The sequence below is a fragment of the Cololabis saira genome, chromosome 17 (assembly GCF_033807715.1).
Source record: "Cololabis saira isolate AMF1-May2022 chromosome 17, fColSai1.1, whole genome shotgun sequence".
NCBI classification, from domain to species: domain Eukaryota; kingdom Metazoa; phylum Chordata; class Actinopteri; order Beloniformes; family Belonidae; genus Cololabis; species Cololabis saira.
The window spans coordinates 23,900,133-23,926,218 of NC_084603.1; the positions used below are offsets into that span (position 1 = coordinate 23,900,133).

Below are 26,086 nucleotides of genomic sequence, written 5' to 3' on the forward strand. Positions count from 1 at the left end.
TTTCAAGGATGCCCTTTGTTTTACTGAGGCTTCCGCACTTGTTTTCTTCTCACATCAATGAACTGCGTGTAGTAATAAAGTAGCACATGAGTTAATGCTAGAGGGAGGACCGCAGTGGAGCATACCAAGAAGAGAGGGGAGGGATATTATTTTCAAATTAAACTTCACTCTCTATGTGGCTACACGTTGAACAATTTTGTTCTTTAAAGTTAATACCTACACTTTTATAGATTATTTGTAGTTGAATCCCTCGTCTCCGTGTCCACGGAGGTTTTCCAGCAGCTCAATGTGGCTCTCCTGTCCCCCCAGGTTGGTCTGGTCCGGGTGTCCGCGGATATTGCTAAGGATGATTTATGGTTCCGCGTTACACCAATGCAGAGTACGGTGCGCGTCGCCGCGTACCCTACGCCGTAGGCTCTGCGTCGATTTACAATCAATGCTGAAGGCTGAGTGCAGCGGCTCTGCTCTCTGCTGCTCGCAGTCCTGCTCAGTCCTGCACTGAGGACGCCACACTGGCTGCTGCTGCCGCTGGGAAACTTTTGTGAGTCTCCTTCTCCTTTTAAAGTCTTTGCCTTTGTTGAAGATGAGCTAAAAACTTGGAAAAATCCTCTGCTGGCCAGGTAGTATGTGTATGTATAGAGACTCATGTTCGTTACAATTGTGCTCAGGCATTTGTGATTATGTTCCTTGTTTCACTCATCTCAAGTATACATTGTTCATCCTGGGGTTCCCCTGAAGTTTGTGCGAACAGTAAAGAAAAGTTGGATGCATTTTTAGAGAGAGATCTACCAGCGTGGAGTATTTTTAAACTAGATTAAGAACAAAAATAAGAACAGCTTTATGGAATCTAGCACTCCTTGTGGATGTCATTAATGACTCCACTTGGATGTCTGGGGTTAAATCTGACCAGTTTGCTGCTGTTTTTAATGTTCTCATTAATAACTCGTTTTAAAAGGTGTAAAAAGTGCACACAATCTCTTTGGACAGCAACCTCCCTTTTATCTGAAATTCACTGTACTGAAACTGAAGCTGCAGAAATAATACCCCTATGTAGAGAGGCAGTGTGGTTGCTTTACAGCATGTATTGACACAACTCCTCACCACAGCTTGTGAGTACAGATTGAGTCCTTTTGGCCCATAAATTGCATCTCTCATCTGTCTCCATCACACAGTTTCTTGTACTCTCCTCACACTATATGTAATTAACCTTATTCATCTTCTCTTTCTTGCTTTTTGCCAAAGAGGGTTCACCAGAAAATATACATGTCTAAATCATTGGAGTCTAATCAAAATATGCACTTGTTGCACTCTTACCTGTATATGAGGGTCATATATTATAACTGTGTTACACGTGAAAACAGAAACCAAATCGATAAATCAAGAACATATGATACATATTATACTCATTTATTGTGCTCTCAGTTCACAATTACTGCAAGTGAGCTTAAAAACCAGTTGTGTATATGTATGCCATAGAAAAATATCATTTGGTTGTTTCCTTTCCATTGCGGGTTAGGAAGTAAGAGCTGGTGCTCTTGTTTTGCACTGCTTAAAGACAAGACAGACCTTTTGTAGATACCACAAACATGATACCATAAAGAACTGGTTTGGTACCAGGGCACCATTTCAAAATACCTGAAAATATATTTTGATGCCATCATAGCGATTGTCCTTAACCCACAAAGAAGACTAATTTTCTCAGCAAAACAGGAAATGTCACTGGCTGTTTGTAAAGAAATCCAGCTCAGGGAATACTCTCACAAATGTGAATGTTAGTTGAAAGTTTGGTTTGAACATGAAGCAGAGATTTTATCGCATGCCAGGTCTAGGTTGTAATTACATAGGGGATGTTAATAGGGGGCCCTTGCAAATACTAATTATTCTTTTGGGGAAGCTTTTGGGCATCTTTCATTTGCCTTTTCCCTTCTGGGGAGATTATGATGACTGTATCTCACTTTGATTTCCAAAATAAACCACTGGTGGAATGCCACAACTCTATGTGAACAACCATCCACGTGAAACTGCAACCTGTTTTTATGCTGTAGCCAGTGATTTTCTTCTTTCCATGAATCAGTTGAAACATTTTTCTATGCTGATGCCAGTACCCAAGTTTTGGAAACTAAAACCATCGTATTTTATAACCTTACTTTTTCATGTTTGAATTTTTAAAATGAATTGACATAATGATGCATTCCACTTCTGTTAGAGCCAACAATACAAAGAGAGTTTGAATAACTTTTACATACTTATTGAGTTAATAAAGAATCTAAAATAAACCATTACATGGAATTTTTCGATATCCTGGGCTGTTAAAGCATTAATTATGTGCTTACAAGTGGCTTAATCAGCCAAATCTCTGTCCACAGTTGCTGGCAGTCACTTTAATGAAGCCCAACTTGATGTGCAGCACTTGTACTCAACAACAGCTCTGGCACTGTTACACTGTAGGCTTGTTTTGGTCATGCTAGAAGCCTAATTTATGGGAGCAATTAAGGCCGGTGGGCTTTTAAAGGGGATCACTCTGCACTCCAGTGCGCGCTTAAGACGCACACATTTGCAACGCCTTTGTGTTCCAGGCAAAAGGCCCTATTAGACCTCCTTTCTGTCTGTGGGCAGCTGTGTGCCTGTGTGCTGAGCAAGCCACTGGCCCATTCACCGTCTGTGTGCACAACTTTCGCCCTGTCCGCACACTGATGCACATGCTGCCACTTTCACTTCACTCAGCTCTTTGCTTTATGTCTTTTATGTATATTTCAGTCTTCCATTTTTGCATATTTTTATGCTGTTATTTGTCTGGCTGTTTCCTTTACGCTGTGGCACCCTTTCCATGCCTTGTTCTCTGGCCTGTGGCATTATGCAAAGCTGTCAGACAAGGATTGTTAGCCATGCCTGTCTGTGCCTCTGTGTTACTCTATTATATCAGAAACCTCTCTTTCTTCTGTGTGACCCACAGCCGTAACCACTGCTGCTTCTCTCATATGTTTTTTTTAACACAAAACCTGTTTTGTCTGTTATTCTCCTTTTAAAATACATGTTTCAGTGCTGCCATTCTTTATTTTGTGTATTACCTCTTCATTGACATGATGGATTTGAAAGTCTGGCATCACGTCGCCTCCTGTGCTAAAGATCTTCTGCTGAAAAGAAAAGAAAAGAAAAGAAAAGAGGCATTCCCACGTACACCAGAGGAGTACTCCCCCAACCCCCTAAGAGCAGACTCTGAAGATGAAAAGCGTTCTGAGATGCAATAGAAATTCTCTCATCACCACAACCCACCATTGTGCTTGTAGGTGTTGATAGTGAGAAATCATTTTGAGTTTGGAAAGAGAGAGAGTTGCTTTTTGACTCTCAAATGAGTGTGTCCCAGCCCATGGTCTTATTTTCTTTTAGTTAATTTGCATGTCCAGAGTCTGATGCCATCGTGGGCCACGTATGTGCATAACCTTTATTCATCTCGAAAACCCCATATTCCAGGCGTGATCATGTTTTGTCTTTTGTTGCCTAGTGTTATTGTTACACCCCTGTTATGAATGACAGTGGTTTGCATTCTCTTGTTTATTTTTCCTCTGCTGCTTTGGACTTGCTTTTCCTCAAAATGTCAGACATCACTTCGCACAACTTCTGGCTGGATCATTCAGTATAGTCGGCTCTTCTGTGGACTCATTCTGGTCTCCCAACTGCATCCTCTGGAGAAAAGAGAAGCGAAACCTTTGGTTTAGTGCTTTGTGCAGACGGCTGCACCAAGCGTGTTGATTTAGTTTATTTTAAGATAATGTTTTCCACTCTTACAACAGAACATAAGCGCCCATCTTCCCCTCTAAGGTATAGGATGCAGTGTCATTTTAGAGGCATTTCAAGGCTTTACTTTAGACTTTCATTAATAATGTGTTGAAAAATAGCTACAGTTGGCCTAATGAAAGATGTGCTCCCCATATCATTCTTACTGAGGGTAGATACATCCCTGCAGACTATTAAAACGGCAAGGGAGTTGGCTGTCCCTCGTGGTAGACCACAGTTTCTGACAGATGTGTCATTCTGAAAGAATCCATTTTTATTTTAGTCTGGATGGTGAGAACCAGCAAAACTGAGAATAGGTTATCAGTTAAAATGCAACCAAGGCATTAAAAAATGGTGTACAGTATACTCAGATGAATATCAAGTTTTTCTCACTATTGATGAAACCTTTGCAATAAATACCGCCAATGTGGGACTGAAGCTAGTTATTTTCTAATAGATGTAAAGAAAAACAATATGATATTGTGTGTGATGTGGGTTTCTCTATGTCACCATGAAAGATACTTTGGGCAAATATTATGGGTTATTTCAAGTTGGAGGCTGTTTTTCCGATTTTTTGTTGTATCGTTTCCTTTTGATTGGGCTAAAACAGCCTACTCGCAAAATGTGTTGCTCATTCCAGATTATTTTCTCCTTAGATATTTTTTTTTTCTGTGTTTGGGATCAGATCAAGAGGGGCATTAAAATCAAGACAAATTATTACACCATGGAAAACTAGTTTTATCAGCATCTTTGTCAATACCGTAATGTTTAAGTTTTCCATAGCTAAAGAAGCCTTTCAATAGTTTCTCTGGAAACCTTAGCTATGCAGAAATTCAGCCCCATGACAAAACTTTTGGTGTTTTTGTGCAACTGGCTCCTGGCAATCAAAGCATTACGTCCTTTTTAAAAGTGGCTCTAAGTGCAAGCTTAGACTTGATAATAGAGCAAGTGTGACCCGGCAATCCAGGTTGCACAAAGATGACCAATTTTCATGGCGACAAGTGTAATGTACTCTGTCTGTAGGCCTCTGAATTGTGCTGGCTTTTAGCCTGTCAGCATGTTTTACATGCATCTGCAGGTTACTCACAACAACAGCACAAACATGTAATATGATTTGCAACCCATTAACTTGTGGGCAACGGATCAGCTTACAATGTCAGGAAGTGACTTCAGGACAGTACAGGTGGAGATCTAAGAGATGTATTGCAATGATCTCCCTGGTCGTCTGAAGCCACCTAAGTCGTGTGGTTGCGCCCGTATGCCCTGTTCCACTCGACAGAGTGTCGGAACGTTAGCAGGTCACTTGTAATGGCGGGTGGACAAAGAATTCATTCACTGGTTATTGCTAACCAGTGGGCTTTCACAAATGCAGCTGGAGGGATGGCCCCTTGGCTGGTGGCTAGTTGCCCTGGTCTGAGCTGAGCTGTAGTCCTTAAGGCTGGATGACGGTCGATTATCGGGTTGTTGTGTCCCGGCCTTTACAGAACGTTAAGACGGGAGATGTTGGGCATTGACTGAAGAAGTTTGGATAGAGGGAGGATCGGGGAGCCAATGCTAATGGCGCTTTTCCACTAGTACCTAATCTGCTCTACTTATCTCAACTCGACTTGACTCAACGTGGCCCAGTTTATTTTCCATTACAATCCAGTAGTAATAGGCTGGGTTGGAGAGTGAGAGAAGGCTTCAAGCAGTAAGGCTTTTTAGCTTTTTTTAGCTTGTCTCGGCGCTGCTGAAAAGTCAGTTTGTAGCCGTGAGCAGCTATGGGTGGAGAAAGCTTCTGGTAGATCTTTTCGTTCCTTATTGCCCTGTCTGGATCCCTTTTGAATTCTCTCCTCAGCCACCAGGTTTATGAATGTCTGCACCTCAGAGTTGGACCACGAAGCAGACTTTTATGCTGCTATTGCTGGTCGAATAAAATGAACAAGAAGCCGCCGTCAGAGTTGCTCTTCAAACAATGTCCACATCCTGACTCAGAGGTCGGACTGGCCCTGACCAATCCGTGGCATGTAGTGTGATGATGTCAGATACAGCCGACTCAGCCCGCTTAGAACCTCGGCAGAGTAGTTGAAGTTGTAGTAGAAAAGTATCTACTCGTCACGGGTAGACCCTTAGTGGAAAAGCGTCAAGTCGAGCCGAGTTGAGCCAAGTAGGTACTAATGGAAAAGCGCCATAATTAATGTCCGGCGGAGCTGCTTCGTGGCAGCATGGGACCCCTGCTGAGTTTTGGGGTCCATGTCCAATGCAAGGCTAGTGGTGTCACTTTCACACCTATCTGTGAAATATTAAACTACAAAGCCTGCTGGGATTTTGAGTCATTGTGAAGGTTTCTTTGTTTCAGACCATGTGGTCAGGCCTTACAGTTGATGTTAGGCCTTTCTTTGTTCAACACATGGCTGTGGCCCAACAACATCATGATAACACTCATTCGTTCTGTTTAGCTCTGCAGAATGGAAAACTTACACATTTTCTTCAATCCCTTAAATCATGTGGGTTTTACACCCATATGACACACTTTACTTATCAGTCCCAGGGGGTTCATAAGGTGAGCTGAGCCCCGTCATGTATGAATGACTGGACCAGTGGAATGCTGCGTAGCCTTTATTCTGACATTCTCCCATTGATACACTCACAACTCGCCCACAGCTCTGTGTTATGTAACATAGAAAGGATTCTTGATAGGTTGATTGGTTGTGACAGTTTTTATAGCATCATTTGCTTTTTTAGTATAGGAGTGGTTCCCTTTTTTGAGCTCAACAATTGAAAGGGATTGCCAGCAGCTCCGCAGTCTCCCATGTAATGTATCCCTGATGGATTAGGGCTTGGGCCAGAGTGCAAAGAACAGAGCACAGACCAGGCACCTGTGGGTAATAGAGGAACCATGGGCAGAATGGCAGGGATTGATTTGGAGGGGGGCGAGTGTAATTAGTGGGTTGTCTGATGTGTGGAGAGTTGAGGCATGCAAGGGCTACTCCAGGGGGTAAGAGGCGCCATACCTTATTTTACTCCAATTAAAACACCTGATCCTACGCCTGAAAAGGTTTGAAATATTTCTGTAAACCAACTCCTGGCCTGAGACACAAAAGGGTTTATCCTGAATGCGTTTCATAGCTTGAATAGAAAATGTGTTCTGTGTTTGCAGGTTTAACGCAGCTGAAGACACTGGCCTAGTTTTCTATCACAAACACACTTAAAGATAAAGAAATGATGAGTTGTCCAGACATTTGTCTTGACTATTGGTGACGACTGATTTTTCTTTTTTTTTCAGATCACCAGTTGTCACTGTTGACCTCTGTTTGTGTATGGTTGCTATGGCTACATAGCCACATTGTAGAAACAGTGTTACTTTACAGTACCTGCTAGTAGTGTGTGTGTAAATATAGCTTTGTCTGTAAAAGGTGAGACTGTTTAAAAATGTAATATTGTAATGCTTTCAAATCATTTTAACCCTGTATTTTAGTGTTTTACACCCTCAAACTTCAACACTGAGCAAAGAGAACATGTTATATGATGATATTATTTACATTATAGTATACTTATTTTTGACATGATCTTAGAATTTGGTTTGATAAAGAGATAAAGATATAAGGGATTTGGGGATTTTGCTCCAAAGCTCTTTACAGAAGAATCAAGATGTTAAAATCATAATTGAATTGATGAATGAGTATTGATAGCCCTTTATACCATCAGGGTCCACGGCACTAAAAACAGGCATTTCTGACTGATTTTTTTTAAAGTTGAAAATATCTTTGGAAATTAAACCTGACTCATTTTTTGGACCTAAAAAAGAGAAGCCATCACTTCAGATGCACAACTCATATTATTCTTTTCTTTTTGCACACCCTTAAGAAATCTATTCTAAGTGAGAAGTGAATAAGTCATGAGGAAGAATGAGCCGCTGTCAAAGCACATCTTTCACTTTAGTACAGAATGCCCTAATATATGGACACAACATTTGATCCATCATTTGAAAGATCATTGCCTTGCTGAACATGTCCAAATGTCAGTTAACAAAGGCTAAGATGATAAAGTAAGTTGAGCACACAGCCAGCAGTTTCTTCTTTAACTGGTTAATTATGTTGTTAAACATATAAACTTAAAAAAAATGGAATCAGCTACAATCGCAAATGCCAAGTCATAATTTGACCAGATAATTTTAAAATCAATGTTTCTTTAGTATTTAATGGCTGTGCGTATCGTGCGGGGTGCATTCATCCCTTAAGTGTTGTAGAATCAGTGAAATTATTCCTACGATGAATGGCATGCTCAGAAAAGAGCTGTTTATTTTAGAATATATTACAACAGCATGGCTCCGTAGTCAGTATGGGTCTAAAGCTGACCCGTCTGAAGTCCAGATCTGTGGCTTGGTAGGTGATCAAAAAGAGTCCTGACCTGTCAACCAATGTAAAACATTTACAAGCAGGGATTGGAAAACATTTTTCTTTTGAAACTCGAGTAGTTGGTCTTCCCCTCTCCCAAACACTGACAACAGTGTTTTAAAATGATATTGATATAATACAGAGGCAAACAGGCCTTTTAAAATTAGTGGTTCGGCATTAGAGTTAAACTGAGCATCCATCCAAACAAATCTGAAAGTAAACTAGAGACCTGGACAGAAAAAAAAACAAAAACAAAATGAAAGCTTTGCAGTGTGTTTAGTTAGTTGTGTTTTATATATGTTGCACTTTTCTGCTTTCAGGCAGATGCATGTAAATGTATCACTTTATTAATTGTCATATTCTGAAGGATTAAACCAGGTCAGTTTAAAAAAATTGATGCAGCCTAACTATAATAAAATTGATTTGACCGTAGGGACGTGCCCTCTGCTGTACTGATTAATGGAATTTTTTCTTTTATTGCAAGAGTGATGAATCATGCAGTGTGAGTGAAGTTAACACAATGTCACAATACTTTGTGGATATCATTTGGGGCTTTTTCTTTTCATGTATTTTGTAATGAAGTCAATAAGATCCACACCCAGTTCTGCAGCAGTGTGACCACAAGGGAAGCACTGCAAAAGGGAAGTGTGCTTTCATGTGCAACTTATGTTAGTGTATCTTTATGCCAGTTAAACAGTGAGATGAATGAAAGCATTAACTGGAATCCCAGGTTAAAATGGGAGTTCTCAAGAATTTGTGTCAGGATTGCTTTTGTGTTTTTTTTATTGCAGATCTGTCGAGACAGCTTACTGCTGGCTTTTCAAAGTAAAAGCCCAGCCAATGGCATATTACTTTGGAACTTTGACAGCTGGCAGTATATCTACAGATGTTAGTGGTCACTGTAGTTGGAGAAACATTCAATGGAATCTGCAGGAGGAGACCAGACCTTTTTAGTAACACAAAAACAAGGCGATCAGATCTTTACTAGTGACACTACAAAAAAAAAAACACATTCAATGAGCACTTCTTTGTTTGTGCAGTTGTTCAGACCTATTGGTGTAACAATGGTGTGTTTTTAGCCTGTGTTATTTCACCAGTGGCTACTAGGGTGATAGCAAGAGGAGTCAGTGGTATGTATTGACCCCCCCTAAAGACCATTTTTACAACGTAAAGCACATTATCTGAGAGTGGGGTGGCTGTGTTGTCACCCTGCATTAACAGTTTTCACAAAAGAATGGCTCTTAGTTTTATTAAGACCCGACTACAAAAAACATCTCAACACTTATCTCAGGCATTCTGGGTCTAAGAAAGAAATGTGGAAAATATTTACCTATGCCTTGTTTTGATAAGGTCTTATTAAAGATTTGATAAGTGCAAGGGTTACCACCCATGTAGCCCCTCAGCATTTTATTATTGAGAAATTAATCTTTTTTTTCTTTTCCAACTAGAGCCACTGATCAAAGTCTTGACACCAGACGCACTCCGTGCAAGTATGCAGTAACCAGAGCCAATTGGTGATGGACACCAAGCGCCCTGTCCCAGAACTTTAGGGGGTGCCCAAATAGGCTTCTATTCATGTGCCTGTACAAATCACAGACCGGGCAAAGAGCCATATTATCTTAGCTGCCCTTTCTTGTGCCCTCTCAAGCCGCTGACTATTGTGAGCCAAGAGCTGCTGTTTGAAACCCAGCATGCAGAAGTCTTATGAGAGGTCCTGCTAGATTTTTAACCCAATATGGCAAACAAGTTTTATTACAGTCAAGTAAATATGAAAGCACACCTTCAGGTTTCATGTCACAGGATTCGGGCCTTACCACATCTTAAAGTCAAGTAACGAATGAGTCAGATGAACATGTCGGTTTGCAAAGTTTAATTATTTATTAAATAAAAACGAAACCGAAATGCAGATGTACTGTGTGGAAAGTGCATACACACCATTGTCATTTCAAGAACAACCGGTAGAAGCAATAACTCAAGAAAGTCACTTTGTGTCTGACGTTATCGGTCTCTTTCATCATTGTGAATGGATTTTGCCCACTTTTTCTTCACAGCATTGCTTTAGTTCAGGTATTTGTTTATGGACCAATCTCTTAAGGTCCTTCCAAAGCATTTCAGTCATGTTGAGGTCTGAACTTTGACTGGATCATTGCAACACCTTTTAATCTTTCCCTCGTCAGCCTCGTCTCTGTCGTGGATTTGCTGGTGTGTTTGGGATAGTTCTGGTGCAGATGGTCTCACGTTATCTATCAAGTTCTCTGGTATACAAAGGAGTTCATGGTGGACTTGGTGACAACTGGGTGCCTACATTTGACAGTTGACTATGATGCGTCTGCTGATATGAATCGACTGGTTTCACCAACCATGGTAATTAGCAAAGATGTCTCTTTTGCTAGTCTTAACAGGACGTTGTTTTAGAAGTCTTGTGGTTTGTTCAGATGCAACTACACAAACGTTGCCACGCTACCATGTTGTTTTTAGACAGCTTGTCTCTTGGAAACCATTTTAACAAACCACAATTCTTCCTTTTTCTGCTTTTCATTCTACTCTCATGAACTACAAAATGTCTTCTAACTTACGACAGAGTCCGATAGGTAGACCTTGAGTTTCTTACAGTTTGCATGGTGCGATTCATTTCTGGGCAGATTGGATGTATACTAAATGTTTTCTGGTAAATAATCTTTTTCACTGCAAAACGGTGACCTTCAAATTGTTTAGGCCTTGCAACAATTCCCAGATTGATAAGCAGCAACAGTTTCTTCTCTCAGACCAGGGCCGACGTCCTGAGATGATGTTTATTATTAGTAACACAGTGACTCTGACCTGATCAGTTGTGTGTAAGGTTGATTTTCAGGAAAAACAAAAAAACAGCTTTCCTGAGAAAGTCACATTCATCTGAAGGGAGGGTGTAATATCATGCATCATTTCACATCTACAAAGCCTTTTGTAGTGCTCTGAATGCAAATATTGAGACAAAACATAAAGTCTTTCCAAATTTTCAGTGAAGGATGTACAACTGAGCCTTGTGAAATTTAAACTGGTTTCATGAAACCTGCCTTTAACACACTGCAAGAGCAGTTTTAAGCGTAAGCGTGAATCATCACTGCTAAAGTGTGTCCCAAACAAAACGGGAGATGTCAGCAATGACCCCACACATGTACTCTACCATTTTCTGTCCATTAACCCCTGGTTTCTCCAACATTTGAAGTTGGTTCATTAAGTAAGCACGGCCCCAGGGTTGAATTCACACTTGGTCTGCCCTCTCCCATGACCTCACTTGCCAGTCACCTCACACAAGTGCAGCTTAGCATCAACAGACAGTATGTACAGGCACACACATACAAAAGAACTGTTTGTGCTGTTTCAGCCCTGATGGAACACGCCACACCTCCACAAAGCGTTCAAACATAACATTATAATAACCTTTACACATTAGTCATGCTTTTTAACTCCCGTTCTGATTAACACACACATTGGCATACGCAAACTGCTACATTGCCCCATCCAAATGTCACTGACGGTCTGAATCAGGAAAGCATCTACGAAACTGATCACAGGGCACATCTCCTTCTCTTTCAGTTCCCACAACTAGTACCGGGTTCTCTTCCCCGCTCTGGCCCAGTTGTGCTCCACTAACTCTGGAATAACTGGAGATAATGGGAGTCACATGTTAGCAGTTGGTTTGAGGCAAGCTTCCATGAAAAGTGTGTATGTGTGTTTGTGTATGTATATATGTATGTATGTATATATATATATAATAATGTCATGCAGCTGGAGAAGAGGGAAGGGACAGATATAACATTGTGAAGTAATAAGACATGACTATAGTGGTGGAAAATTGTTTTTATTTAGGCCCTGTGTGACAATCCTGCCATATGTTTTCCTTTACTATATTTTCCCCACAAAACTACTTCAATACCCAGAACACACCCGTGCACCCTAGCAATGTTAAGTGCAACAACCCGTACTTAACACGAAACCACATGTTACAGGGGCAGGATAACAAAGCAGGCCTGGAGGATCCATCAGCCGCGTGTGTTGCTGCACGGTGGAAAGTTGTCATTGGCCAGCAGATGGCTGGACAATCCCAACCATAATTATTTATTTGTATTATGCCAGTGTGTTTGGTGGCTCATTGATGAGGGAGGTTAGTTTAAATCAAGTCATTGCAGTTATTCCTCCTAAAGAAAGCCACCTTGAACCTGTCCATCTTGTCCCAAGATCTTTTCCTTGTATTAAGCAGCAAAGTAGAACAGGGCAGAACACGAACCATCTGCCAAGCATGTAACTCCCTCCACAGGGTTTAAGGGTTGTGTGTGCTGCAGTCCCTCTTTACCAAATGTGGGTGCAGGCGACCGCAGCTCCCTACATATTTCTCCTCTGTTCATGTTTCCCAGCCACATCTGTAGTCGTGAAGTTTGTTGGGTTTTTATGTTTTTTTTTCATGGATTGTACACACGTTTGCATTCCGTTTTAGGATGTTTAGATTAAGAAATGTTTAGTGCAGTATATTAATGGGAGAAATGCTCCATATTTTTTTCTCTCTCTGTTTTACAAGGAGGAGGAAGTAATGTAGCAGCGTGTTTTGTTTACCAAAACAGAAGTTTTACTGAGTTTAACTGTCAAGGTGTTAAAGATTGAATGGAAAGGCACCCTGTAGCTTATATAAAGCCCTTTAGCTTAATTTTCTTTTTAAATGTATTATTATTTGGTAGCTGGTAAAAATAATCCTTCTGTAAACCACTTCTTCTTTTCTTTTTATCCAGAACTATTTGTGTATAATGCCTTATGTTTGAGTGAGGTGGAAGTTACCATCTTGCGGGTGCTTTTTGGGCAGAAAAGATTCATATACAACAGGGCTAGAGGGAAGGACTTTAAAGGAAGGGGAACACATTTTTCTGATCTACAATATTCATCTGGTGGTCTTAGAGTTCATTTCAGCTTCCTACCTGTTCAAGCAGTCCACGGAGCTGGACTTGACTCAAGCCTACGTTTGATTGTAACTGCTTATGGGAATATGACTGTTCTTTTTGGTCAATGTCTGCCAGACAGAAGACATTTGTACTTTTAGTTGCAATATTTCTCTTTTCAGGAATTAAATGATTAATGTTTGTGTTTTTCCTGTTTTATTTTTCTACACAGAGATCACCAGAAGTATTGAGACTCGTTCCTACCTCCATCACTTTATCAGCAGTTGTTCAGATGGAAGGCCACCAACTAATCATCTGCTTTGCCAAAATGCACTATCTGCCGTCCGCCCTCTTGTAAAATGGCTGCTCATGGCCTTTTTCTGCAACTGAACACCAGGGAGCAGAGCCGCTTGTTACCATGGTGATCATTTTCTCAAAAACACTGGAAAAGAAGAAGCGTGTCAGTGATGTAACGTCCAAGAGCATCGAGAGACGGCTGGTGAGTGAAACTTTTTAGTATGTCATTAACTTGTATTACAAATTGTTACACATGTAACACAATGTGTTAATGTTTAGAATAAAGCATCAGGTAGCTTGTTCATTAAAGTAATGTCAAAGGGAAATAAAGACTGCTTTTTCACTTTGAGGTCCACGTCAGGTCTTGGCAAATCTTGACAAGCTTAAAAATACACTTTTTGAACACTGGAGTGCTTGGGAGGAATAGTTACAGTTTTGGAAGAAAGGTAACGCTTAAGCCCACAAAATAAATGCTTAAGGAAGGACTGCTTCTTTTGACATTTACTTTTTCTGCATTTTACACATGGCCATGTTAGTGCACTAAATCTTCCTGAGAATTTTTATTTATTTTTTTTTAAACAAACACTTTGGTTTCAGTTCTCAGTACAAGCTTCATTCAATTAATTTACATGCTTAGTTTTTTTTATCTCACCATGCTCCGGCTACACATTGCACGCAAGGAGTCGCTTTCACTTCTCCAGTTGTCTTCTTGATACGTCTATAAAATCTTGACTCTCCGAAAACTGCAACACTAATTCAGCAAACTTAAATGTACCACAAGATCTCTTTGTTGTGAAGAATGGAGGAATTGTTGAACCAGTCTTGCATTTTCCCTTCCACGCCCCCATTTTATTTAGTTACTTTCTTTCGTTGGAACTTTTGGAGCCCAAATAGATCATGTGTGCTATTGTAGAGCTCATCAATAACTCGTGTGAATGCAAAAGGGCTGCTGGACTGACGTCAATAGTGTAAGCTACCTGCCTTTTCACTCCCACCAGTTAATAAGCACCTAGGTGTGAGTGTACAGGTTCTGCCATTCAATAACCTTTTCCAACACAATAGGCTTTGTTATGCAATGCTCTTTGCTATGCGCTGTATTTTAGAAACCTTTTTTTTTTTTGGTGTGGTACCAACCGCAATGGAGATTCAAAACTGTGACTAGTGTTTTGGCAACCACTGCTTCTCTGTCTTAACAAATAAAACTGAGCACATAGAGCATGGATATCTGATGAAAAGATGGTTGTTATGAGGCAACTGCTTTATACTCAAATAACCCTTACTCATGATGTTGCCTATAAACATGGCCAGCTATCCTAATTCTTTTCCACTTTGACACACACAAAGTAAATAAATTAGTTCTGTTCTTCTGCTTTGGACTTTTAATTTCCAGTTGGCAGTACTAATGAATGCAGAAATGAAGCATGCAATGGAAGTAATCTTGGTTGTTTGAAATAGTGGCTTGTGGATGCTTCAGTATGAATCATCACATAAAGTCCACACCCACCAGATTGCAGTTGGTGTGGTACGTTGTGTACCAGTGGAAGTATCTCTGTGAGTGGGAGGAGTGCCAGACCCATTTCATGAGAATTTTCCCACTGTGAATGGTCGTGGCCAGCCAGACTAAAAGTTATGTTTCATATTTAATCCTTTACTTTTATCATAGGGTTAGGGACGGGTAGGGTACCATAGTGTCTGTCCAAGTTTAGCTTAGCACAATAGTGAAAGTATTAATTGCAGTGACAAACTTCTACTGTTAAGTATTTCCCAAGTTACATTTTATTTCAAAACCTTCCATTGACGGAGGTTTATGCTGCATTTGAGGCACCTCAGAAATGGGAACTTGAAACTGCCATTTTTGGCCGTGATCCATTCAACACTCAAAGTGGACAAAGCTGTGGCCGCATCAGTTTTGGTGAACAATAAATGTTTGCCTAAACATGTAGTTCACATTATTTAAAACAGAAAGTAATTGATTCGGTTATTTGTCTTTTGGTAGCATTTGTACTAGATGTTCTTTTTTGTACAATTACATCCAATAATCCTTATTTTCTGTGTACCATTTGGGTAGTATGTGTGATCTGTTGAACGTGATTATCTAACACTGTTGAAAGATAACTGATGGTGAGGTGTGGGTTCTTATAGCTCACAAAATGTAGCCATTGTTGCAAGCATTAATGCACTTAGACATTCAATAGTGCTAATTTTATGAATTAATTAAAAGTTGGCCACCTGTTGGTCATCTGACTCTGATCCAGCAATGGTTACTAGTTTAGTTTTGTATTGGATGTGTGATTTTTCTACATTTATTTTTGAGCCAGCTCTTCAAATGCAAAACGACACATGGGGCCACACTTGGCCAGACGGTAGACCATGTGTGGTCAACATGCAGTCCTCCAGTTTCAGGTCTCAGACAGAGCTATTATACTCCGTCCAGGAACTTCATACGGTCATTCATTCTTTCTCTGTGAGTGACGTATTTATGTGACTGGCCAGATTTGGGTAAATATGGAGTTAAGTCATTTCGGCTGAACAAGCAAGTTCAATTTGTAATAATTTTCCACTTTATTGATGAAGGCTAATGTACAATTTCTTTTTTTTCTCCCAGCATTTGTGGGAAATGTCTGGCTCCGACGCTGTAAAATGCTCTGTTGATCACTAGCTAGTCGTCTGAGTATGTGCCGTTGTTCTTCTCGTCATTACTCGGTGCTGTGCGGTTGGCATTTTGGGATTTTCAGAACTTGATCTCTAAAAACATTTGCCTGCTTTTGAAGAGAAGATTATGAAAACTATAATAATGAAACAAAAAGGAGAATTTGAAAAAAAAAAAACAAGCCGGCATCAGGTTGATTGATGCTTCCATAAGAATTGCACAGAAATACTTTTTTTAAACCGTATGTAATTCTTAAGTTAATTTGCTTTAATTAGTATTTTCTTGCTGAGTGTCTGCTTGTGCTTTTACAGAGTGAGCTCCACACCATGAGCAGAGGGACCACCCTCTTCTCCTGTGGAACCGTCGGTGAGTTATTCTCATCATTTCCCTCTACGTTTGCTTCACGACCAGCTGTCTGCCTCATGCAACTCCACAAATGTACTTGCATAGTGAATTCCCTTTTTAATGCCTCAAATGAGTGTCTCATTGTTTATCCACTCTGTCATGTTGGGTCTTTCACTTCTCCGTTTTTCCATCTGTCAGTCAGCCCCATCTCATGATAAGGGTGCACCTGCCGCCACACAACGTTGCACAGCACTCTCATGGGAGTGAACTGTAATTGAATATGATGTTGCCAATGTCAACAATTTCCCTTCAGCTCTTTTACAGTTTCAGCAATTACCCCTTGTGTTAAAAGACATACTACCTTAGACACAAACACCCACTCAAGCCCTTTTTACATTCCTCAAATACTCCACCAGCAGCTGCCATCATCTAGAGCCCAAGACCAGTTATGAAATTGCTTAATCAGCATTCTGTCCAGCATTTAATGAAACTGCAGCAGTCACTGCTCCGTTGAGCATCGACCGGAGCACAAGTTACTAATTTTCATGAAATGAGTTGCGCTTAGGCCTGCAACTGTACCCTGTATAGACGCAGGGTCTGAGCATGCTACTATTGGAAGTGAGCGAGGATTGAAATGGCTTTTTAGTGAGCGTATGGCACTTTTGGTGTAAAAATGATAAACCGGTCACTATAAGATAAGATAAGATAAGATAAGATAAGATAGTCTTTTATTACTCCCTCAATGGGGAAACTCACGTGTTAGCAGCAGTACACTTAACATACACACACACACACACGCATGCGGGGAAGGGGGTAAAACTTTTTTCTTTTGGGAAGAAACAGGGTTTTGTCACTGGGATGAGCGTGGCGTACTTCTACCACCATTAATCCTGACCGTAACGTCACGTTTCGGGTTGTGTTAGTTCAGTGAGTACTCTGTCTCTTGCTTTCAAAGGGCAGCTGTTTGAAGTTCATCCAATCCTCCTTTTGTCGAGCTGTTTTCCTAACATTCCTGCTAGGTCGTCGCTGTAGCCCCCATGCATTGTTCGGCCGCCCAAAACAGTGGTTTCCGTGTACCAGTGCGCGAGACAGCATGCCAAACTTGGAGACGGGCATCCAAGAGGATGGGATTCAGATCAGCCATTTTGACAAAAGCTTCAGGAGTTTCACACTAAACCACTTGGCTTGGTATCTGAAGCTGCTGTGGCCTTTTGCTGCAGGTGTAGCAGCTCCTGCAGCTGTGTGCTGGACTTCTGTGCTTATGGCAAGATCGTATGCAAGCCTGGTTGCTTTCTAAAGCATATTCCAAAGAATTTTTGATGTTTCACTTGCTGACTGTTGCGTACATTTTTTTTTTGCTTTCTTGCAGGTTTTTTAAATGATCAGGAATGTTGTTTTCTGTTTTTGCTGGATTCTTCATAGACGCCGTGTGGGACATCAAGTGGACTAACTTGTCTGTTCGGTTCTGGGTCAGATTAATCTGTAACGTAGGATTCCTACAATAGACCGCCTTAGTTTTGTGTTTAATAATTATTGTTTCTAATCCTAAGATTTTAGCATTATCACAACTTAGAGCTGAGAACTTATATCTTATATGTGAAAAACAAACGTAACACACTGACCTTGTTGAGTCATATTCTCTCACTTGCTAAACTGCGTGTTATCATGAGCTTCACTTTGCCAAATTCTTCCTGAAAACAGCCATTTTGTTTTTCAACTTACTAAACATTTTTAACCTTAAATGCACTGAAAGTTCTTTTTTTTTGACTTGCTGACTGCTGTGCTTGTTTTTCACCTTTCAGTAGTCACACGTGACCAGCAGTGCTTTGAATAGTTAGTTTTGACTGTTTTACCATCATTCTTTAGAAAAGTGACTAACTTTCTTTTAATCTAAACAAACTCAAAGCTCATGATTTTCCATCGGATTTTATGTTAAGCCTTGTGTTTCTTTGAATTTGGTAAGTCCCTATTGCAGTTAAAGGGCAAAAAGAACCCTTTCTTCTCAAAACAGCTTGTTCTTACCCTAAGAAGTATCCTTCTTGATATAATTTCTTGTCTTTCATGCTCGTCTTTCAAGATCTTAGTTTTCCTCATTGCACAAAAAGATACATCTCTTACTTTGGCTAACTGACCCTGTCGTGTGTGTTTTTCAGAGGCGGACAGATGGCTGGACTCGGGGCAAAGCTGTGCCATCCAGCAGAGGGCTTCATTTCAGACCGATTCTAGTCTGGAGAGCCTTTGGGATGTGATTCCTGAGTCTGGGAGTCGGCAGTGGGCCAAAGAACCCGGCAGTGCCACCGCTATCACCAACTTGATAAGAGATCTGAGTCTGGGCAACAGCGGCGCCCACATGACGTCCACCACTGCACAATACACCACTACAGCCACCAGCCATGCTCCCGCAGCCCCCCCAAGCAAACGTCAGTGTCGCTCGCTGTCATTGTCTGACGAGTTCAGCGGCTGCCGCTCATCTTGGAGGCCTCAGGGTTCCCGGGTCTGGACGGCGGTGGAGAAACGCAGGTGTTACAGTGGAGGAAGTGTCCGAGGAGGAGCGGGAGGCCATTTTCCCACCATGCAGCGTAGCTCCAGCTTCAGCTTACCCTCACGCTCCAGCCTCCCCTCAGATGGCACCCTGGACCTGCCGTTCTTCAACCAGCAACTGCCTCCTCATCCTCAGTTCACGGCGTCTCCCGTCTCCCCGACCTCTCCTTCCTCCCACAGTCACATCTTCCTCAGGCCCCTCTCTCTTTCCCACGAGCAGATCAGCCTGACAGAGCTACAGGGGGAAGAGGCATCGGAGGCCAGCTCCCCCGACTCCACCCCGGAGCTGGGGAGGCGAGCTAAAAAGGGAGCAGGTGGGAAGGGGTGTCTCTCCCGGAGCAGGTCCCAGCCTTGCGTGCTGAATGACAAAAAGATTGGCATGAAGCGCAGGAGACCAGAAGATGCCCAGGAGCAGCGCCCCTCCCTGGACTTGGCAAAGATGACTCAGGTTAGCTGGATATGCAGACAAAAACACACAAACTTGCACATATTTGTTTCTGTATAACTCGAATAGTTTTAGATTTTAAAGTTACTTTTGTTTTCTAATCTTAATTTAATGTGAAAAAATGTCCATTATTACATTTGGGCAAACACTGGACCAAATGCACGTATCGCACACAAAATGCCTTCTTGTTCTTAGATGCAAGAGAAGATCAAGAGATCCTCAAACATAACTAGGTTTCACTCTCAGGCTGATTAGAGACTGGATTCAATCAAGCTGAATGAAGTTTTCTGGATTGTTAGTCCAAAGCTTCAGGGCTAAGTGGTCTCAGGCTTCCTCCCTTCAACTCATGGAGAGGCGCTCTCCAAAGAAACATTCCTGATGTTCGGTCACACTGCCTAGTGCTACGCTCTAGCAAGTCTTACTTTAGGTTATCATTTCATTAACTCTGTTGAGTAAATAGCCCGTCCAAAGGTTCAGCTCCTCAAGTTCTTCCGTGTCAGCCCTGCAGCTCCTTCCCTTCATCTGCAGCGATGCATCTCCTCCTACCTTCTGTCTGCCATCAAACAATTAAAGAAGCAAAAGGTGATTAATTGTGGGGTTACGTGGATACAAGCAACTCTCTATTGCCTTCCCCATGTCAAGAGTTTGTTTGTTCTTGAGTAAGGTCAGAGGAAGCAGCAGAGCAGACGGAGAGCATGAATGACTGTTGGACAAAGCCAAACCTAAAATAGAATGGTAGAAGTATTTTAATGGCATGTGCTGTTTTAATGCTTGGCAGTGCTCTGATGTTTTTACAATCCTTGGCCGATCATATCAAATGTATAATTTCATTAAAAAGCTCTTTAAGGACCGTATAGATTGAAAATAATGAATTAAACAGGTCAGAGCTTAAAACACAGTCCATATCTGATTTAACTTTGTTTCCCTGAACACAACATCTATATGATTGTCCGAAACTTTCTTCCATAATACATCCTGTCAAGGGAATTTGTGCGTTTCCTGTTCCCTTATTAGAAAGTATCATCAGTTTATCCGTCTACCCTCCCTTCCTTTTCCAAAAACAGTTGCATTCCCAGCCAGCCACCCTTAGGACTGAGCCAGGCTGGATCAACAAGGCCTGGGTAATGGAGCCTAGCAGGCATGTTTCCTCTAGTCATGCCAGCTGCTAAGAGGGGAAAATCAGGCGCTCTGATTGCACATTTACGCACAAATACACATATGCACGTCGAGTAAGTTTCACCATTGCTTGTGTTACCTCTTTTATGGATCTCTCTGTTATGAGAGTTTAATGGGCAGGTTATTTTCTTTTTTCTCCTTTTTTTTTTTTTAAATCTCTGTGAACTCTGTGCGTAATTACAGCCAGCATTGCTGTAAAGATTCAGATTAGATTTTACTTTCTCACCCTTATGAATGTCTGGGTTGAGGAAAGAAAACAGAACATATGGTGTAATAAAAAAAACACATTAACTCAAATTCAAGCTTTTTTTTTTCTAAAGTTATTATTTAGAACTAATTATCATCTCCACCTTGGGATTTTTAAATCCTAAACATGCAAGGTAGTAATTTCTCACACTAAATGTGATAACCCCAAAAGTTTAAGAGTCAGGTGTAGTAGGTTCAGAGAGTTGTACAAGGTTATGAAAGTGGTTCGTCATAATGGGAGCCAGTAGAAAAGGACAGCTCTTAGCTGGCAAACTGTCTGGAAAAGGAAGCACTAATGTGGAAAGGCAGGGTTTGTTACAACCTGTTTGTCCTAGCAACAACAAAACGTAAGAATTGACATCAAAGCTGGGAGCTGATGGGATTTAACCAACTCTGATGGGAAGCTGTAATTATTTGGTGGGATTTTAATGTACAGTATGTGAAAATTATATAAAACCTCCTGAATTTAGCTGTTTTACTTCATCTTAGATTTGAAAACTGACCAAAACATAATGTGTATGACAACTTTTCTCCCTCGCCACACACACCACTCTCTGAACAACTAGTTGTTTAAAAGACATTTCTTAGACATATTTTTGTCCGTTGCTGTTGCCAGTTTGTGTTTTGACGCGCCACCTGGTTTCATTCAAGGCTGTTCAAACTTAAAATAAAAAGGCTTAAGATGTTTAGTCTTGGCCTTAAAAAATATCTGTCTTTAACAGTTGCGCTTGCTGGAAAACATAAGGTTGCATGCATTTTTTTTTCTTTTTGCATGTGTTCATTGGCAGAATCCATCTATTATATTTTTCCCACCATATGAAATGGGTGTGTTATATCAATTTGGAGCCTTGATTTCTTTTCACCTTACACGCTTGCTCCGTTTAATGTACCCGTGGGAGAGCAGTACAGTCTAAATTTGTTTAAGCTACAAGGAAGACAAAAGAAAATCCATACTTGGCGCAACAAGCATCATACTCGAAGCTACATGTTGAACTTATTTTTGGTGTCCTTGGAGTTCAAGAGGTGAAGGAATGTGTCAAGTCTCCTGTGTGTTTTGTTAGTGGAACATGGTGTAATTTGGCCTCTAGATTCTTCGACCACGTCAATGAAGTCGGGTGTGAATTCTGGGGATGCATGTCATGCTAATTGGCTATCACCCGACTACTGTAGGGATTTATGTGCTGCCATCCCCAGAATTCCTTGAATATCCTCCCTGTCAGCAGTCTGTATCAGTTGCCTCTTCTCTTCACTGTCCCATTTTTAAGCTTTGCTGCCCTTCCACCTTGGCGCTGCATTGTTTTTTCCTCAGAATTGTGGGCGTATCGAGCTTTCAGAAGGGGGAATGTTATCTCTTGATTGTAGGTCACTCGCTGAATGATTGTTGACGCAGCTTACGCTTTGCTTTTCAGGAAACGCCTCGTGAGAGTTCAGCCTGGTCATCCGATAACTTAAACCGGGTTATTGTATAGTCAGGAAAAAAAGCATTCAGAGAAAGTCTTTGGTTTAGCTGTGCGAGCAGTACAGGTGGGAAACAGGGGTGTGTTACGCAAAAGCTCGACTGTGTTCGTGTGTGTATGTGTGCGCACTCTGGGGAGAAATGGCAGGATTAAGAAAGGGAGTATTATTTCTTCAGTGAAGCTGGCACAGAAACTTTTCACCCCTCGCTATTAATATCTTCTCCCTGGCCCAAGTTCCTCCTGCTGCTCTCTTCCCCTGCTCTCTCTACATCTCTTTCCATTCCTGAAATGGCAGACATGGCGATCATAGCAGTGTGTGAAGCACCGCAGACATATGGGAACACCTAGGTGGGTGTCTGGAGGCCTGACTCCCCTCAAGGTTTTGATGACATGTTGCAGCTTGTCATACACTTGTATTGGAGAACATCACTAGTGAGGAGTCTTGCATAGTATCTGCTCCTTTTCATCAGCTACCAACTGAACATATTTATGTTTTTCATCTCACCTCCAGGCATTTGCACGCATCTGTCACGCATTTTCTCCGCGCTGAAGTGAATTCCAGACAAACACTCCGACCAAAGCAAAGGCTTTCACACACAGATAAAACAACAGATAATTGATGCAGAGGTGTGCAAGTATGTAATTTAACCGTCAGGAATGAGTTAAATTATCCAGTCTTCGCTCGCACCTCCGTTCCCTCTTTTGTTTGTCAGATGTTTGCAGTTGGAGGCGTATGTCTGCCTTTTATGTCACTGGATGTTTTCTGTATGACCTCAGTTCAGCACAAAACTGAACCAAAAGAAGTGAGTGCTAGTATTCTGCACGTTTGATTATCCGTGTGCAAGGTTCTCATCAGATTCCCAGCAGGACCTTTGCCATGCCACTTTGCAGGGTGTTGTTTGATGTTTGCCCAAATTATCAGGAGGATATTTGCCTAATCTCTTGGCATGTGCTTGCCCCTTTTTCCAAAGCAGCTGCCTTTTTGATCCCATGTTGTAGATAACATTTTTACAGAGGTTGCACTTGTGCAGCTGATGCTTTAAAGTAATGTGTGCCAGAATACCACTTAGTTTCATGGTTAGTGGAGTCTACATTTCTCAAGAAGAATCACATTGTAAATACACGATTCTCCTGAAAACTCTTTGTATTCCAGCTGATGATGTTTAAGTATTTATTAGTCTCTCTGGTTGTGTTTCCGCCAGTGTTTTTTTTTCTCTCTCTCTTCCTTACTGAACTAAAACATTAGAAAAAGTGTATTTGCTTGGACTGGATTTTTCTTTTTTAGAGTTCTGATGCAAGAGAGGGTTTGACTGTTTTTTTTTCCTTTCTTTGTTAACATAGTTTACTAGTGAGGTTCACTAACCTGAAGTAATACCCGCAGTTCAATATCAGCTTTGCTGTAAATTGAAACTCAAAAAGGCATTTGATAAGATAAAAAAAATGATAAAACACTGATTTTCCAGGAAATGACAAACCAAAAAGTAAAATCATGAATCCCCACAAACGCCTTTTAGTCATCGTTGGGGTAGTTACTGGCATGTGGGTGACAAATATTGCAGGACATATCTGAAAGCATTGAGCTTGATTTCACGGGGACTTCACAGAGCAGTGTATAGGATTTACTTGCATGTATAGGATTTACTTGCATGTATCATTGAAGATTCAGATTGTCCTAAATGACCCAGTCTCTCCTTGTAAGGCCGGCTTTACTTTGGTAGCTTAGCGTGTGTTGTTTCTGCTGCAGCACAGCTGTTTTATCGTCAAGACATGCGAGTTGCTTACTTGTAAATCGATGGCATATGCATAGAATTGTACGGGGATGATGATTGGACGGGAAATGAAATGAAATCATGATCATAATAATGGTTATTAGCCCATTTAAGAAAAAAAATGTCTTTGACATACTGCTGCAGTGCAGCTCAAGTTGTGAAGTAGATATCATGCAGGTACCCTGATTCTCTAACCAGTTTACATGGTAGCCAAAATAAAAATGGCCATGTTCCACACACGAAACACGCATGTGACTGCTAATGAAATTAACGTAAGGACCTAATCAGAGCCAGTGCTTGAATTGCTTGACCCTTCTGGGTTACCCTACAATCATGGTGGTGCTGCGTTGCGGACTCAAAGCCAAAGTGGATACTTTCCTATAGTTCTGAAGAAGTCTGTGTAATGATTTTACCAAAATACCACAGTTATACAGGACAAAATGCACTTTCAAACATGTCTTTACACCTCAGTTAATAGCTGTTGGTTTTAGAGGTAGAGAAGGGCCACTTGACGCCCCTCCAGTCCCCTTTGCTGGAGGGTATGCTGCTTTTAAAATTGGCATTATGCCTTTTATTTAGTTATGACTTTATGAGGTACATCAAATTCAGAATAGAGTGAAGTTGGGTGGAGATAAAGAGGGAAAGGCTGTGGATAGTTCTGATCTGACATGATGTCATAGTACTCTGGAAATCTAAATGGCTCACTGAATATGGCGCCTTTTCCAACTTTGACGACTCCACAGTGACAGGGTTGCGCTTTGCAAGACAGTTACACTTGATAATCACTTTGGACAGCAAAAGAATTGCTCTCAAACAGAGATCCCCCCCCCCCCTGCCATACATTCCCAGTAATAAAAATGAGAATCCACACCCTCCTAGGATAAGAACGGGACATTCACACGACAACCATCTCCCAACATCTGCCTAAATGTTCTACACGTGCATGTTATATACCTCTTTATACTCTCTGATGTAAAGTAAAATGAGCCCAGTTGAAGAAAGAAGTGGTTGCAGCACGTTAAAGTGGTCACATCATGTTACATTTTACAGCTGTAATCAAATATTTGAAGGAGGCCTGCAACAAAAACGTCATCCAATTCAAAAGCTCAAGGGTCTAATTTATTATGTTTAGCTAAAACATCCCAAGATTTTCGAAGGACGTGTGTTTCTAGTGGCCAGACAAAGGGGATGACAGCTTTTAAGATATGCACCTTACTGTTTTTCAAGTAAAACTAGCTACGTTTGATGTGACAGCATTGTGGTGGAGTCCATGTGTGACATAGTTTACTGTATGTGTGTATCTGTGTGTGCACGGGTGTTATTCATCTGGCAAAACTAGGCATATAGCAGAAATGTAACCCTGCTCTCCCAACCCACCAACACGCCCACCTAAGGCCCAGCCAGCCGCAGCACATTTTATAGAAAGCATATTGTGAGAGGTCGCCTCTCCCCCCTCCTTTCGGTCCTGCTTTCGTCTCCTCCTTTGCTGTGATAATTAGTAGAGGGTTAATACTGGGGGTTGAACACAGAGATCTAGGGGCTGAGAAATCCCCTTTTCCACTCCACTGGGGTAACTACAGCAAAGGCCTCCCATTACTCGCATGATAACACCGCCTGTTTGCAGATGAAGCAACTTAAATGTAAAGTTAATCCAACAAAAAGAGAGCAAGCTTCGAGTCAAAATCCCGTGGTACGGTTTTTCTTTACACCGTGCTGAATCAGAGAAGGGAAGAAGTGAGGCCACGAAAATAAGTCTTAAGAGAGGGAGGCTCCCGGCTCATTGTAGCAGCAAAAGCTCTATCTCAACACATGCTAGGGAACATAAGAGGTGCCTATCATGTAAGCCGAGGCTCTATAGAGAAAACCCTCCTCTCTATTCACCTCCATGCCTCCAACATCTGCTGCTGGGGGCACTCCACAGATCATTAACCCCTTCGGTGCACAGCACGGCCGCCTTTCTTTGTTGCAGAGAGGAAGTCGGAGTGGGAAGAGGGCATACAAACAGTCCTGGAGAGAACTCGTCAGTAAACCGAGTATCGCTCAGGTCAGGGTTTAAGAGCAAAAACACGGCCCATTGTTCACATACGGATCGTACCTGACGCT

The 26,086-nt window shown here is 41.4% G+C and overlaps 1 protein-coding gene across 2 annotated transcripts in view; it reads left to right on the forward strand.

Annotated features, from left to right (window-relative positions):
- The first annotated feature begins 475 nt into the window (after positions 1-475).
- LOC133463353 (protein FAM53B-like) overlaps positions 476-26,086 on the forward strand; it is a 28,054-nt gene continuing 2,443 nt past the window's right edge. Inside the window, exons 1-4 of one of the 2 annotated variants that reach the window (XM_061744854.1) lie at positions 476-541; positions 13,290-13,556; positions 16,316-16,370; positions 18,503-19,338. In XM_061744854.1, coding sequence (XP_061600838.1) covers positions 13,476-13,556; positions 16,316-16,370; positions 18,503-19,338 — 972 coding nt within the window. In that variant the 5' untranslated portion in view covers positions 476-541; positions 13,290-13,475. Of the gene's footprint in view, positions 542-601; positions 621-13,289; positions 13,557-16,315; positions 16,371-18,502; positions 19,339-26,086 lie in introns of those variants that run through there. The other variant, XM_061744853.1, reaches the window with a different exon arrangement.